Source organism: Macrosteles quadrilineatus, unplaced genomic scaffold (genome assembly GCF_028750875.1).
Source record: "Macrosteles quadrilineatus isolate MER2022 unplaced genomic scaffold, UCM_ALF_1.0 Scaffold_4__1_contigs__length_99947679, whole genome shotgun sequence".
NCBI lineage: Eukaryota > Metazoa > Arthropoda > Insecta > Hemiptera > Cicadellidae > Macrosteles > Macrosteles quadrilineatus.
The window spans coordinates 33,822,507-33,839,287 of NW_026542597.1; the positions used below are offsets into that span (position 1 = coordinate 33,822,507).

General features: G+C 34.6%; 1 protein-coding gene across 1 annotated transcript in view; it reads left to right on the forward strand.

Annotated features, from left to right (window-relative positions):
• Positions 1 to 16,781, forward strand: part of LOC128992839 (hemicentin-1-like) — a 94,098-nt gene that overhangs the window by 34,387 nt on the left and 42,930 nt on the right. Inside the window, exons 18-36 of the mRNA XM_054416582.1 lie at positions 1,475 to 1,625; positions 2,148 to 2,294; positions 3,022 to 3,117; positions 3,504 to 3,670; positions 4,371 to 4,485; positions 4,848 to 4,986; positions 5,596 to 5,720; positions 6,143 to 6,293; positions 6,933 to 7,027; positions 7,910 to 8,045; positions 8,628 to 8,752; positions 10,642 to 10,789; positions 11,284 to 11,378; positions 12,009 to 12,162; positions 12,387 to 12,505; positions 12,870 to 13,007; positions 13,731 to 13,862; positions 14,446 to 14,564; positions 14,905 to 15,049. Coding sequence (XP_054272557.1) covers positions 1,475 to 1,625; positions 2,148 to 2,294; positions 3,022 to 3,117; positions 3,504 to 3,670; positions 4,371 to 4,485; positions 4,848 to 4,986; positions 5,596 to 5,720; positions 6,143 to 6,293; positions 6,933 to 7,027; positions 7,910 to 8,045; positions 8,628 to 8,752; positions 10,642 to 10,789; positions 11,284 to 11,378; positions 12,009 to 12,162; positions 12,387 to 12,505; positions 12,870 to 13,007; positions 13,731 to 13,862; positions 14,446 to 14,564; positions 14,905 to 15,049 — 2,497 coding nt within the window. The remainder of the gene's footprint in view (positions 1 to 1,474; positions 1,626 to 2,147; positions 2,295 to 3,021; positions 3,118 to 3,503; positions 3,671 to 4,370; positions 4,486 to 4,847; positions 4,987 to 5,595; positions 5,721 to 6,142; positions 6,294 to 6,932; positions 7,028 to 7,909; positions 8,046 to 8,627; positions 8,753 to 10,641; positions 10,790 to 11,283; positions 11,379 to 12,008; positions 12,163 to 12,386; positions 12,506 to 12,869; positions 13,008 to 13,730; positions 13,863 to 14,445; positions 14,565 to 14,904; positions 15,050 to 16,781) is intronic.

Sequence of the window (16,781 nt, forward strand, 5' to 3'; positions counted from 1 at the left end):
GGTACTTCAGAGTTGCTTTGTAATATTTTTATATAGTATTTGAATTTTGCACAGAGTCATTATTAAAGGTACAATTCGTCAAGAGTGTCACAATCAGTATTTAAATTTGGGGGAATCAATTAATATCAAAGGAGGGATTAGGTAGCTGGTTCGGCTGAATCCGGAAGTGTTATCGGAGGCTGTGCCAGTTTGCATATAGATGAACCGCCAAAGTGCCAAATTAGCCATAAAACAATAAGCGACGTTCCAGTAAATATTATTACGATTAAACGCAATACTGTTTAATCAGTTGACCTTCGAGAATCGACCTTCATATTTACATCGTTGGCCAACGAACAGGACTTGCTTGGCACTGGTCATCTCAAATTAAATTAAAAACCACTCCTCCGTTGACACCTTCGAGATCGGTGTGAAACCGCGCCAAATATTCCCCTTTGATAAATCCATTCAACGTTCTCAAACAAAACAATTCAGTCTGATTGTATCACTCACGGTCATATTTTATATTACATCACACAATCAGAAATTGTCAAACCGAAATCATTGTAAATCTTAAATATTGCTTAATAAATCAAATTGTTACTCACTCTTTAGTTCTCAATAACCTTGGTAATTCAGTATATGCAATAGTATGTAATTGGTAAACAAAAGGTAATTCAGTAAATCATAAGCCACTACAAAAGATTCACCTTTTAAGTGCAACACTAAACACTAGTGTAGTGGTGAGCAAGTAAATTCAGTGTAGAATTAAGACTGGTAAATTGCTCTCATTAAAGGTATTACATTTTTGGAAGAACCATAACAGTACCAAGGGCGTCCCCTAAGGACCTTTGGGGAATATTTATATTTTGCAGGGCCCACACATATTTTTTATAACATCAAGCTTCCACTGCCAAAAGCTCTGTCTGATATTTTTATTTTCTAGAGTTCTTCCAACCTAGGGGCAACCAACATTTGTAAAGAATTCATTGGAGAGCATTGCAAGGAGTAAATATATTTAAATACAATATTTAAATATATAAAAGTAGTAGTAAGAAACTTTTTTAATTTTTCTTTACAAAGTGGCCGACCTATAACCCCATTCTCTATTCAACAAGTGTAAGAATTTGTTGTTAAGATATCAGTCTCAACTTTATGGTAAAGAGTCCACAAAGAAACACAAAATCGTATACGTGTCTCTTTTGCCCCTATGTTTTTTATGTTTAAAGGTCCATCCTGGTACATAGAGCAAACGTACTGGGGTTTGAAGGAGTTTTGTTCAGACTTACCTGAATAGAAAACGGTTCACTCTGGCTCAAGAAAAACGTAATACCTTACACTGTATACAATAGTTAAAATATAACACTGTCACTGGCGACATTTTTAATCAAGAATGGTTTAGGCCGGGAAGATTTCTCTTAAAAGTGATACTTGTTCAGAAGCAGTTAAAAAATTAGTGAACATGCTGTAGGACATTGAAATTTATGTGTTGCAGATTTTGAACAATGGAGGATTAGAGATCTACAATACAAGTCCTGAAGACAGCGGTCGATACACATGTGTTGCCAGAAATAAGGTTGGAACGGCCAAGGACTTTGTAGACGTAGAGATAGGTTCTGGTCCTCGCGTGGTACATCTACCATCAGGTGGGTTTCCTCATTGATTTTGATCAGTAAAATTCTGTCATGATAAGAAATGTGCTAGGAAGGTGTAGGGTCAACTGTAGTACTACTGGTAGTACAAATTTGTTGGATAACGAAGGGGTTGAATTTTTGTTTTGTGTTTTGCCTAAGTAGCTATACTATGGCTCAGTTCAGTGGTATAGTGTCTTGGGTTGATAAGCCAGACTTTGCTGGTTTGAGACTGGTCGGTCGCCTATCACAGTGGTCACACCACTGGTTTGTCCATGTTATGTATGTTTGTTCAAACTTATACAGTATGGTGCACTGTCTTTATATCACCACAAATATTCGGTGCTGTTAAGTTAAAAAAATACATGTGTGTCTATATCACACAAAAACAAGATGACACACATACCCTGATAAAGTTCCTAGTACCGTATCCATTTTGATTTTTAATTAACCCTTCTAAAAAATCAACAACATGAGATTTTAAATTACTTTTTGGAATGAAAAGAAAATAATCTAAATCTTTGTTTGGAATCTTAGATCTTGCAGTACCAATTGGAGGCTCAGCGAGTGTTTTGTGTGCTGCTATTGGTAACCCTGTGCCACAGACCACTTGGTCCAGAGACGGACGACCACTGCAGAGCCCCAGAATGTTTACCTCGGAACAAGGCGAACTGTTCATCAGAGGTGAGTTTGGTTCTGGTAATACAAACATTTATCTTAACAATTAAATTTTCTCAACTCTATGCTCTAAGGTAACTTAAATTATAAACACTTGATAAAATATTGGTAACAATGCTAATTGATGTTTTGTTCCGATATGAGGGTGAAAAATGTAACATTTATATAATTTGTATTCACTATTCAGTGTGCATTTGCATAATATCTGGTGTGACGACCACTAATCAAAGAACGCTTTTTGCTGTTGGATTACTGTACAACCCAATCTGAATCTATAATCCAGTTGTAGTGAAACTATGTTTGTGAACGTTAGAGTTTGTAAAAATGACTGTCTAGAGCGGTTTGATTTTTGTTGTACTAGTCAAGATATTTTGGTAACAGTACTGATACTACTGACTTTGACTAAGAGATTAATTAGGTCTTGGAGACGTTAACTGGGGAGGGAAACAAACTTTTTTATCTCTTCTGCTATTGCTGAAAGCTGCAATATTTAAGAAGAAAATGCACGCTGCAATGAAAAATCTCACTATCTATTGAATACATTTAACAGAAACTGTATTGCAGATTGTACCTCACAACTAGCAAGATTTTCAATTGGGACGTGAATTTCCAACTTGAATTTTGCAAGAGTGGACAACTTAGTGACACTTCTGCTGCAATGTCTTAGGAGGGGAACATTTTTGTACTTGTATGTGTGTGTTTGGTGGCGATAATAGATTTCATCCGATTTTAGAGGCAGAGAAGGATGACGAGGGAAATTACACGTGCACAGTCGAAAACACCTTTGGGAAAGCAACGTACAGCGTCAACGTTAAGATTACAGGCATAGGTAAGCAAAGTATTAAAGCCATACTAACACTCTTGTTTACAAAGATTGATGCTGAGTCTATTTTGAGGATGGGTATCCTATGCTGTCAGATAAGTTTTTGTTCCAAAACAATTTATGAAAATTCTTCCATGGGCAACTTAGTACAAAAAAACTACTAGTCAAACAATTAAGTTTTGGATTCTGAAGAACACATCTCATATATTAGATCAATTTTAGGAATTTTTTTATGTATTATGTTGTGGGACAATTGGGCTACGTCCATTTTTATTCAAAACTTGCGACAACTTTAACATGGGGATAGAAATGTCTAGTTCTTTCAATAATCACAGGTAGAACCAAAGTTGAAGCCAACAAATAAAAAAAAAAGAGTTTGCTGGTGATTTTAGTGTCACCACGGCTGATGCCGGGAAGTTTACCGAGGTCCACCAAGGTTCTCAATGGCCGCAGTGTCCAACTGCTATGTCCAGTACTTGCAGGCAACCCTCCCCCCACCAGGCAGTGGTTCAAGGATGGTGCTCTCCTGGACAACTACTACAGCTACTTGAAAATCGGGGTATTACTTTTATTTTATGCTGCATTTATTACACTTCGTGACATTTTTCACTGTCCAGTTTCACCCATTTCAATTGATTTCCAACCCTTTATTTAGACGATTAAATTTAAAGTTTTTCAATTTTGAGGTGTTGGGTATTATAAAACATATACTGCAAAGGAATTTCATGACATTAAAATTATTTCTATTCCAAAGAATGGAGAGTAAAAAATAGACAGTGGTTGTCGTTTGGGATATTGGGTTTTTTTTTAGGACAATTGATTGATTTGTAGGATAATAATGATCTTTCATGACTGCAGGAGACAAAGATTATGTCTACAAGAATGAGGAAGATATTTAAGGTTTTACTGCAATCGCAAAAAATGATGATGATGTTTCCGTGAACGCGGGATACGATGATGTGTACATGATCGTGGGATATATTAATTTAACATTTTGCCGCAATCAAAAAAGACGATAATGTTGTTTTCTGTGATTGCGGGAGACAATGATGATGTTTAACGAGAGATGTTTTGGATTTGGTCGCAATCACGGCTTCTACCTTCTTTAATAACAATTCTTATTACTGTGCTTAATCGGCGATTTTCTGGATAGTTGGAGCTCTAATGTACAATCATCAGTATGTCAAGAACTGATTGACAACTAATTTATGTATTATGATCATCAGAATGGAAATTGATCTTTGTATTGCTGTCATCAGAATGATGGGAGCTTGTTGCTGGCCAATGTTTCATCTGTACACAAAGGCTCGTACGAGTGTGTTGTGTCCAACGTCGGAGGAAGAGACTCTTTCACTACAACTGTTGATGTTATGGGTAATCACTTTGAACTAAACAAACTAATATACTATCATCTGGCTCTAAACAATAGTTTAGTCATTATAGTCTTCTATTCAGGTTTTAATTACATCATTGTACAATATACTATGTCAACATCAGACTCACAAAGTAACCTTACAGAGAAAAACAGTTTTTTTTATACTAATACAAATTGACATAACATTATTTTTATCCTAAAAAGTTTAAACAGGTAGTGCATTTAGTGATTCTTTAATAGATGTTGGTTTCTACAATGTTCAAACTTTACTCTTAAGTATAAGAATAAAAAAAACTTTGATTTAACTTTTACTTGTAGATAATCTATATGTTTAACTGTTCCTTTCATTCCCTGTCAACAGTTCCTCCCAATATCATAGTCACGGAGCAGGATAAGAGAAGGAGTGCTGTAGAAGGCAGTGATGTCACTTTTGCGTGTCCAGTCACTGGCGACCCTACACCCAACGTCACGTGGTCTCGACACTTCAAACGCTTACCTACGTAAGTTATAATTGGATTGTAATATACTTGAAATAATTTATTACTAAACTACTCACGCAATTCTCGCCAGACAGCTCAAAAACAATATTTTTGTTTAGGACATGTTTCGTTGCTAGAAACGCTATCGTCAGATTAGGGTACTTGTGGAGTTGCTTGGTTGGTATTGTCACAACAGGTTAAGTTGATTTAATGTCAATAACAAAATTTACTTTGTTAATGTACAGGAAAAAAGTGTATATTGATACTATAATTAATTAAAAAGAGGTGTACAAAATGTTAGTGTTAACTAACAGATATTGTGAATTACAGTTATGTTTGTCTCAACTATATTGTTACCGACTTGTGAGTTTCAACTGTAATTTAGTATGAGTTTCAACTGAATCGTAGGATCGAGAATTAAGTAGAATGCATTCTAGTGTTAGATGTTTCTAATTATCAATGTTATTGCACTGGATGTTAAGTTAAATAAAATGTTTCTCTAAGTAAATATTCTTTTTATATACACTATTTAAAATTTTAAAAATCTACTTTTTTGATATTGGGACTTTTTATAGGTTGTCTGAAAACATTTTTACTCCTAGAAGCATTAGTAACAATGTTCATTTACAGATCTGGACCAAACAACTCATCACTCGTCCTGCGCAATGTCTCCTTCAGTGATTATGGGCCTTACACCTGCATGGCTATGAGTCCTGCAGGGTCAACTTCTATCTCTGTGTTCCTCAATGTACTAAGTAAGTGTGGTCATCTCCTACTCCATAGTAATATAAATATTTGTAAAAACCACTGTTATAAATAAGAAGCATCAATATTGTGTGAACTCAAGAGAGTTTATTTGCATGGTTCATGTATGAGGGTTTCCTGTAAAATGTATACAGAATATACCCCTGTTGCAGCAAGAGCCGCATTCAGTTTCATGCTGGCTAATATCTGAGAAAGTAAAAGTGTTTACATCTACTGTTTTACTGTATATATATTTTTTTCTTAGTGATTTTATTTTAGTTCTATATTATTGAACATAGTTATCAATAATTCAATATCTCTAGTCAAAAACAGTAAATTATTATTTAAAAACACTTTTCATTTTCAAACAAGTTATTTTTAATTGGAATCAACTTTAAATTTGGTAAAATAATAAAATGTGTACGTTTTCCAGTACCTCCAAGGTTTGACGTATTAAAGGAGAATATCACTGTCAACGAAGGTCACATCGCTCGTTTGGAATGCTATTTTCTTTCCAATCCTCGTTCAAATATCTCATGGTATTTTGAGACAAAATTGCTGCCATACTACGACCTTGTGGTCACGTAAGTATCAAACTACGTCAATTGTTGTTTTGTGTATGTGCTTTCAGAAATGTACAAACAATATGATCAAGCGTTGTAGATCAATGGTAGTGTTTTGCACCGATAAACCAGACAAAGTCACCATTTTTATTGTGGTTTACAGAAATACAATGGTTGCACCTAAATGTTTTGACGTTTCTTATAGACTTGCTAGTGGTTGTTTTGGTTCAATCAGCCAAAGCATCACAGTGAATGAATCGCCCATTTATTTTGTAATAATTTAAGCAACTTAAAATTATCATATTAATTTTGCTTCAATTAACCATGAAAATAAGGCCATCTCGGGCACTAAAACTGGTCCCACATAGTGTTAGATTCAAGGGAATCTACTCCTACCGTGTGGTTTCACATACATAAAATATCTGATCAGAGAATAATTAAACACTTATATCGGAATTCATCCTGTGTTTAAAACATTTAGTTAACCTGTCAAGAAGTACATATTTTTTTAAAACAATAAGTTAACAGGACTTCTTATCTGTTGTTATTTGGCTTTCTGTATGTTAATAACCTTACACTTAATGGTATATCCCACAGGGAATTAATTTGTTTTACTTTAATTTAACTAGTGTTCTGTTTCATAAAAATATCATTTTGCAGTTTCCCAGTAAATAGGACGTCTGCAGGACAGTACAAGTGCTTGGCTGAAAACGAGGTCGGATCATCCGCCAAGCTGATTAATCTCTTTGTCACTGGTAAATATTTTGATATGTCATATACCTTAAAGAGAATCTATGGAACATCGTCAATGAGTGGAGGTTGTATTATAGGATACTGATTTTAAGTTACAGATGAAGAGTGTCCAAAGGGAAAAACAGGTTAACCTCGCAAAAGTAAATTTTCCAGGAGAGTTAAAAGAAGGTTTTTCAAGGAACTAATTACCAGCCCATTGCTTTTAAAATTGAACGGAGGTCGCCACGTTCTTGCATACGCTCATTGTGGGTTGTCCCGTTCTTCCCTGGATGTGTTTATTTCAAAGGTGATTTACTCGTATAAGGAGCCCGTTTTTGTCAATTTCCAATTTGGCAAACTGTTTACATTTAAAAGATGTATTCAAAACCTTTTATAACAAAATTTTGCATTTTAAGGTTAGCCCACTTTTTCCTTGGACTCTTCAGATGCAATACTCTCACAAAAAAAATCTTTTTACGATTTACACTTGTTGTAAACTACTGTATTGTGAAGTTTTCTTATCACCATTATTTGTCTCTTGCAAGACGAAGGAGCGTGAGTACATAGGTATCATATGTACGTAAACCCCTTCATATTGCAAGTGTCAAACTAAAAGTTATTAAATTTTTTTGTGAAAGAAAATATTTATGTCATCCTGTGTTTTTATTAGGCTTATCTGGAATTTGTTTAGCAGCTATGTGTGTTTATGCTGCAGGGGGAGGTAGACTTTCTGAACTGAACTATACCTGCCCTCCCTTCAAAATATACTTTAATTGTGGCCCTCGAGGTCCTTTGGTCTATAATAACAGAACAATTTTTTTGTAATTTTTCACCTTCACCTGTGAATAAGACAGAAGGTAATGTATGTAAATAGTAATAGCTTATATGATTGGTGTAATCCGCAGTGGTGCCTCGTATTGACCCCCTGACTCCCACCAAGGTGGTGGGTGTGGCCGGGGAGGATGTGCAGCTGTCTTGTCCTGCTACAGGTCAACCCAAGCCCTCCATCAGCTGGTCCAAACAAGGCTCTCCTCTGCCAAGGTGCGTCATGGAAGTACAGGTTACTCCGAGTAGAATCAGTATGGACAAAGAACTACTATGTGTGCATTCAGTTGTGGAAAATGATAAGGCTTATGTTTATGTAAAATAGTATATGGCATGCTACTAAGTAAGATTACTACATTGCATAGACTTCAGGGATTCTGCAAAATAGTATTTACCTACTAAGTAAAATTGACTTTTTCATGCACCAATCAAAACTGTAAGTGACGTGCTACCAGTTAAAGATTATGGTATTCTGCTTTCTACTAAGTAAAATGAACCTGCTACTGGTGTAGTGATCCTGTCAAATGTTTCTTTTAGCTTTGACCACCAATACAATTGGGTGTGTTGCTAGCCTAGTGGTTAGTGTCTCGGCCTTCGGTGTGGAAGGGACGAGCGCTCAATTTCCGAAACATTCAAAAACTTCAATGGGTTTGGACCGCTTTCCCTTTTAAGCGTTTAATTTTACTTGATTATAAAAAGGCCAAAAGGGGAAAAAATAAACACAAGAAAAAAACACCAGCAAGAACTACTTAATACTTGGAGGATGTTAATATCAGACAATTCTTCTCTATGCTCAAGACAGGTGAGTGCAGACGGCTCTGTCATGTTGGCCAACCTGACCACAGCTGATGCTGGAACATATGTTTGCACTACTACCAACATGGCTGGCTCTGCAGTGCTTCCCATAGCTTTGGATGTACATGGTAAATACAAACTTACAGTTTATTGTTAGTGTTAAAATTGTGCATGGCTTTTGTATTGAATAGTATGACAAAAGCTCCCATTAACTTAAATATTATTTAGAGGTTGATTTTTAAACCTTAAGTATGCACCTTCTGAGCAGACCATCTTTTGGTACTACTGTAAGTAGTTTTGCTTAAATTATTGTGACACCATGTTAAAATTTTATTTTTACCACACCTCTTAAAAGTGTAATTAAATTGTTTATAATTAGATGTAAATGAGTTAATTGAATGCAATTGTTCATGTATAAGATATCTAGATCATTAACATTTGTTTAAATATTTAATATTACTTAGTTATTTTCCGTCTCCAGTGACTGTTGATTTCTGCTATTGCATGCTAGTTTGTGACAAAGTAACTAAACAGATTTTTCGAAATATATTTATTTTTGAATGTGCATTAAACACAAAGAAAGTTTCCTAAAAACATTATTAAATGAATTGAACTATGTTAATTGAATTGGTCAAGTTTCATACCAATCCTACCTCTTACAGTTACTGCATTTCAGTAATTATTTTGGTTAATGCATAGTTCTAAATAGACAATATTGTTGCAGGAATTAACTGGGCTATCATTTTTCTTGGGAGCAGCCGTAACATGTAAGAGGTATGGATTGTTTGGGTTTATTATTATATTATTAGTAAAGTTCTTAAGTCTTAACACTATTTTCAAATAGTAAAAATATCAATAGCATAACCCTTTGAGCCCAAAAGGTTTTATGTGATAAACTATGCTCACAAACCTAGTTTTGTGTAGTAAATTACACCACAGAACGGTTTATAGTGAATAATAATTTTTGATGTACAGAAAAAATTATACTTTCATTCTGTTGAACAATTCATATATCCAACAGCAATGCCATATTTTTAACATCCATAACAAAAAAAAACATGTTAGTAGTTTTTGATCCCTATGTGCCAACTGTAAAAATATTTTCTGTAATTTGGGGTAAGCACCAGACTTATACTATAATCTGTTAAAAAAAAATAGTAGTTTAGGGGATGAAATCTCTCCCCTCTTGATCCTACCATCAAAACATATCTCAACAGCTGAGATTTGTCAAAACGTCAATCAGCTACAACATTCATGAAGCAGAAAAAAGTGGTTAAGAAATTTCCCCTCAAACCGCCTAAATTGTGTGAACGGACTTTAATGTTAATTATCTATTTGGTTTTTCCTATTTTTTTTTACTACTGTAGTTGGACTATAAATAACTGTACTAATGCATTCTTTGCTTCAACCAAACACAACAGGATGAAACGTTTATAAAAAAACATTCAACTGACAGAAGAACATTCTAGTGTTACTAAACAAACAGCAACGGCATCTTAGACATAAGATATTCAAGTGATTATAAGTCTTCTTTTTATTTATGGCACATTCGTGCACTTGCACATACCTGTCACTTTTTCTATAAGAAACTAATCAAAACCCGTTTGTCCTCACACTGTTGGGTACAGATTTCATTGTGACGTTCTGATGTTATTTTTAGTACTGTACAATCCTGTAGTTTTTTGTTTTTTTTATGCTAGGCACAAGCCTGGGATTGTTTTTCATATTACTTCAGGCTAGACCTGTTGCGGCAATATCAGTTTGATAAAATTCATTGGTGATTTGGCGGGATTTGAACCAGGGACCGAAGTCCCACGCTCTAACCACTAGACCAGCTCGCTCCCCCACAGTCCTGGAGTAGTTTACACATAAATTTGAATTCATTATCCTATTATCTTCTGATAGTACAGACATCTTTTAGTTAGACAAGGATCGGGTCCCTAGGTGTCTGAAAGGGAGGGAGTCTATGGTAAAGGTTTGAATCAAGGCACTGTTTCATAACATGTGTTTGCCGCAGTGAAGCCTGTGATTGTCCGGTGGGAGGGGGAGGCGAGTGTGCTGGAAGGGGAAGTAGTCAACGTCGTCTGTGAGGCCGAGGGTGATCCTGTACCTTCATTTAAGTGGCTCAGCAACGGAGAAACTCACACTGTTGGCTCCACACTCAAGTAAGTTTTGGGCCAATTGCATCTCTTCCAGCATCCCATAGGTGACTTATATATTTATTGTAATCACAACATAGTAAGTACATTATTCTAGTCTGTTTTATTTCTATAAAAAACATATAAAGTGTTGTTAAACATTCTCAGCTTTATTTGTCTTTATTACAACCCATATTTCACTTTTGAAAAGGATTATTATGTACAAGGATAGGGATCAGCTAGCTTACCTGGTAGACAGAGTCAAGATTAGCCTTGATTACACATTAAACACATGACACAACACAGAAATGTGTTTAATGTGTAATCAAGGCTAATCTGGACTCTGTCTACCAGGTAAGCTAGCTGATCCCTATCCTTGTACGTAATAATCCTAACTCAGACAATTGGCCTTTTCTTAACTCCTAACCTTTTTAAAAGATTAGTCATCTGCCATTTTTATTCAATTTAGATAAAATATTAAAACCTTAAATTTTATCATTTCTTTATAACAATTGTTTTAGGTTCATGGTGAAAAGAGAAAACGCTGGGATCTACGTTTGTGTAGCAGAGAATAAAGTGGGAAGCGATAGGCAGAACTTCTCTTTGACTGTTATAGGTTTGATTTATTTCTATACATTATTTGTCATATGGAAATGTTAAAACCTAAACACTTAATGGTATACCATTCACTGTCTTTCTGAGGTCAGGAAAATAGATGAAGTCTGTGAACTGTAATAGTACACCTAACAATTAAAGTTAACAATAGTAGTTACTATCACCTCTTCAACTCATACAATTAATTGTATTTATTATAGTATGACTTTTAATACAAGGAGCTCTCCAATACTGAGGAAGTTCTTCTTATCTGATAGACTTGTTCTTTTTTGTTTTTTTGGTCCTAAATTTATGATATTTGTTGGTATTCCTGCTTACATTTCCACAACACTTTTTTAATACATATTTTCAATTAATACATTTTTTAATACATTTTCAATGAAATGGCGATATTCTTAAAGACTAACGATGCAAATGACGTTTTCTACTGTGTGGGATATTTAGTTTTTATTTTTAAATATGTAGGCCTACTGGCTGTGTTGGCATTGGCGCGACCAGAACGTTTTTGTGTTTTCTGAAAATATTCAAATTCGTCACTTGCAACGTTGTTGCAATTGATGATGTTTCATCCTGGATTCTTTTTGATATGTTTGACTCAGAATTTAGTGATTTAGAATGTCTTGTCCCTCAGTCCCTGCCCAGATTGTAGGCAGTGAGCAGGAAGCCGTGAGACTCTACGGCAACGGCTCCGACACTCGTCTGATCTGCGAGGTTGATGGTGTTCCTTGGCCTTCGGTCACTTGGTACAAGGATGGTGTCAATGTCACCAACGACAAACGGTTCAGGTATTTCAACTTTTTTAAATGTCAAGTTAAGTCTAGAACATTCTTGTAATTAACTAGCTCACTGGCTTTGCTGAATTAAGGCAATTAAAAAAATATTTACAGTTCAATTTTCTTATTGAAACAAATTAAATATAGGTTATATGACAATGTTTGCATTGCTAGTTTAGTAAAATATAAAGTGGCTGATGTTTATCTTCTAACTATTGCATAAATGATTGTTCCAGAATTGAAGGAAATGCACTTGTTGTATCAAACGCCTCTGACGATTTGGCTGGAACGTACATTTGCCAAGCAGAAAATGTGGCTGGGATAGCTCAAAAGATTTTTGAAACAGAATTCTATGGTAATTATTGCGTATTGTTATTTCACTAAATGAAAATTGACGGAGATCAAAAGTTGATAGAACTTAAATAATGACAATGTATCTAAACACCTTGTAAGTTTTAGAAGTAAGTTGCTAAAATTAAATTTCAAAGTAGTACTTGTAGTTATTGTTACAATTTGTGGGAAATAAGTAGGCCTATCTGGACGGCAAATAATTAAAATATTCTCATACCAGGAACATGTTAGTCACAGTTTAATACTGAAATTTAAGTTCAATAAGATTTTTAGTAAAAACACATACATGTGATTCCAATTTTACAAATAGCCTTTTTTTACATTTTAAACCATGATAAATTAGCTAATCGTGTGTAAATAATGTCCAGAACCACCTAGAATACTGGACACAAGCCCCACGTTAATCACCCTCAGGGAAGGGGATGACTACACCATCCCTTGTACAGCCACAGGTGTACCAACCCCTGATGTTAGATGGAGAGGGCTGGCTCCAGGCTTCCAGAATGGTAGGTACCTCTCAGCATCGACTTTCGATCTGCAAGTAGGAAGTACACTCAACATGTTGTAAAATGTGAAGTTTTGACGAATGTCTCGTCTGGTTAAGTAGCCTACATTTTCAATCTGTTTGATGTTGACAACATTTTTTTAAAATTTTTGTTCTGTTCAGTTTTTCCATTGTGTCTTTTTTGCTAATAATTCCAAATGATGAGCAACAGCATTGACAACATACAGAATAGGGCGAATAAAATTCTGATCCTAATCTAAAATGTGGAGCTTGTTTTGATAAGTTTGAGTGCACTTATGTTACTATATTTTTCTTTGTTCGGTACACCGTTTTTGCTTTAGTCTTATGCCATAATTCCAAGATAAGCAATGGTTAGTAAATAAATAGTTTTTCTTTTATTGATGAATATATGTTTCGTCAAATATATTATCTTTGACATATCATGAACTTTTTAATATTTCAAACTACAATCAAATGCAGTAGGCAATCAATCAACTCGTTTTGCTGCAAAAGTTGTGCCCTCAGGCTAACATTCATGTCCAATACATCCTGACGGCACACCATTTTGTTGTGACTTCTCGTTGCTGATAATGTAGTAATTGCTTGGTGCTATAAATTCCCATAGTGAAGTCTTACACCATTTTAAATACTTGCTTATTTTTGAAGGTTACCATCATGACACCATAATAAAGGATTTATTGCAAGATGATTGTGATGTTGACAGATGAAATTGTTGTGATGAAGGACAACCTGCTGGTGTTGACTCAGGTGACAATAGCTAGCGAAGGAGAATACCAATGTGTGGCTAGCAGTGCTGCGGGTGTTGCGCAACGGAACTACACCGTCCACGTCGTAGGTAACTGGTGCATGTTTCATTAAGAATATCTTTATAGATATGCTTCCACGTTCTCATGCTGTGATTTGTGATCTTCAGGTGACAAATGTGTCATAGTTGGTAGCAATTAGGAGAGAACCAGGTGGGTGGACAGAAGTCTTTCATTTTGACACGGTCGTTACTCAAAAATCACAAACTTGAAGAATTCAGAGATTAAGTTCTTGTTTCTGCTAATGAACATATCTCAAATGGTAACCGAAGACATTAGACACAGTATAATTCTAGTTTGGGAATCACACCAGTATTCTTTTTTTCATAATCCCATGTAACAAGAATATTATTTCCTCAATTCAAATATACTCTATTTATAGTTGCCAGTGGCTAAGTAAGCAAAGATGTAGAGTGTGTGTTTGTATGAGGAGAAAAATCACAAACAGTTAAATATACTGTTTCCCCCAAAAATAATACTTCTAATGTTTTCTAATAATACTTCTTGTAAACATCTGGCTGATGAGTCATTCTAGAAGAAATACATTACATATGATCAATTTTGGTATATTTATGAGATTTTAGGGTCGTCAAGTTATTTGAATGTAATTTACAGTTCCTCCAGTGGCGATGAACAGTTCTGTGACCCGTGTGGAAATTGTTGAATCCAACAGCGGTATTTTGACTTGTCCAGTACAACACGGCTTACCTCACCCATCCATACAATGGCTCAAGGTATGGTAACTGTTCAAATCACATTATTGAATGAAGGTTTTTTAGTAAATAACAGAAGTGCATTAAAAGAAACTGGAAACGGTATTGCATTTAGTGGGTGAATGATGAACGTAGTGAGTGAATGATGAACTAAATTTGAAAGTAAATCAAGTTAGGGTGATTCTGCTGATCGTTTTCCCATGCCATGAGTTAGAAAATATTTTTACATCAGCTCTCAAAAAGGCTACAATCTATAGAATGCTGTTGTGAAAAAATATTTTTATGTAAGCTTATAAGAAAGTAAATATAGCAATTTAGATAGTATGATGTACTTTTATTTTTGTAATTACTTCAACGACAGGACGGAGTTCCTATCAGTTTTGTGGTGAATGAAAGAGCAGATGATACTCACTACATCTTGAAAGACGGCAGTCTGTCTCTGAAAATCGTAGAAGCACGACCGGAAGATAGCGGATTGTATGCATGCATTGCCACCAATCTAGCAGGTAACTCTTTGTGGCTGTCTTTACATTTTTTCACGTTTATATCAATAATTGCTGACTAAAATAATGTTTGGAAAAGATATTCAGTTTCTTATACAGTAGAACCTCTTTAATCCGAACTAACTAATAATAATGTAGACCTTAATCTGTTTATTGGAAATATGGATTGCAAAATTAATGTTATATCTATAAATGAACATTGGCTTGATGTTAAAAGTATAAATGTTTTAAATAAACTAGATGGTTTTGTGATTGCTGACTACTATGCTAGAATAGATCAATGGCGGGGGGGTTCATGTTTAATGATTGACAAAAATGTTAGTTTTAAGATTAGAAATGACTTAAAATTTTTAAATGAACAATGTTGTTTTGAAGGATCTTTTATTGAAGTCAAGGACTGGAATTCAGTTTTTATTTCAGTATACAGAATTCCAGGTAGGGACATAGATAAGATATTTTTAGAAAAGTTTGAAATGTTATTAGACAAAATAGCTTTGGAAGCAATGTCAAAAAATGTTTTTATAATGTCAGACACAAATATAGATTTATTTACCGATAAAGTAAGTACTGATAATTTACTAGAAATTTGTGATTGTTTTGGATTCAAACCTAACGTTCTTGTTCCAACTAGGGTAACGAGTATTTCAAGTACTTGCATTGACAATATTATTTCTAACTTGCAGACAAAAAAAACTAGCAGTTTAGTTTTAGACATAGGTGCATCAGACCACAAAGTTTTACTTTTGTCATTTGAGAAAATGTCCTCTCCAAGACTTAAGGGTGTAAATAAAAAACTTACTCGGAAGTTTACAGAAACAAATTTTCAAACCTTTGAAAACACACTAAATAATGTTGTTTGGAAACCTTTTGAAACCTTTAATGTAGATACAAATTACAATAAATTTTTTACAAACTTTCTAAATTCATTCAACGAGGCATTCCCCAAAACAGTAGATCGTCCAAAGAATAAACGTAACAAAAATAACTGGATAACAACAGGAATAAAAATTTCAGCAGAAAATAAAAATAAGTTGCACCAAGAATCAAAATGGAATCGTAACCCTCAGTTTTTAATCTATTACAAAAACTACAGAAAGGTCTTTAAAAAAGTAGTTGCATTAGCAAAACTGAAAGCTAATGACGATTTTATTAAAAAATCTAAGAATAAAAGTAAAGCATCTTGGGTAGTAGTGAAAAATGAAACAGGACTTAATAAACAAATATCTGATACTCCAGTTGAGATTAAATTCAAACATGAAAGGGATATACAAAATTGTGCAGTATTGGTAGCAAATAAATTCAATAACTTTTTTATTAATGTTTCTCAGTATGCCAACAAATCAACAGATAAATTAAAAGCCACTCAGTTACTAATCGAAAATCATCCACGTTCCAAATTAACATTTAAATTTAGAAATGTTTCAATTGACGAGTTAAGAAAAGTTGTTACATCTCTCAGTAACACTAAGTCCTCAGGTTGGGATGAAATTCCTCTTTTTGTCATTAAAAGAGTTTTTAAATTTATAGAACATCCATTATGCCAAATAGTGAATCAGTCCCTTGAGAGGGGGGTTTTTCCTGATAAGCTAAAGTTGGCTGAGATTAAACCTCTGTTCAAAGAGGGCGATGTCAACGATCCCTCTAACTACCGCCCCATCGCCCTTCTGCCTTGTTTTTCAAAGATTTTTGAAAAAATTGTAAAGATTCAACTAACAGAATATTTAGAAAGCAATAA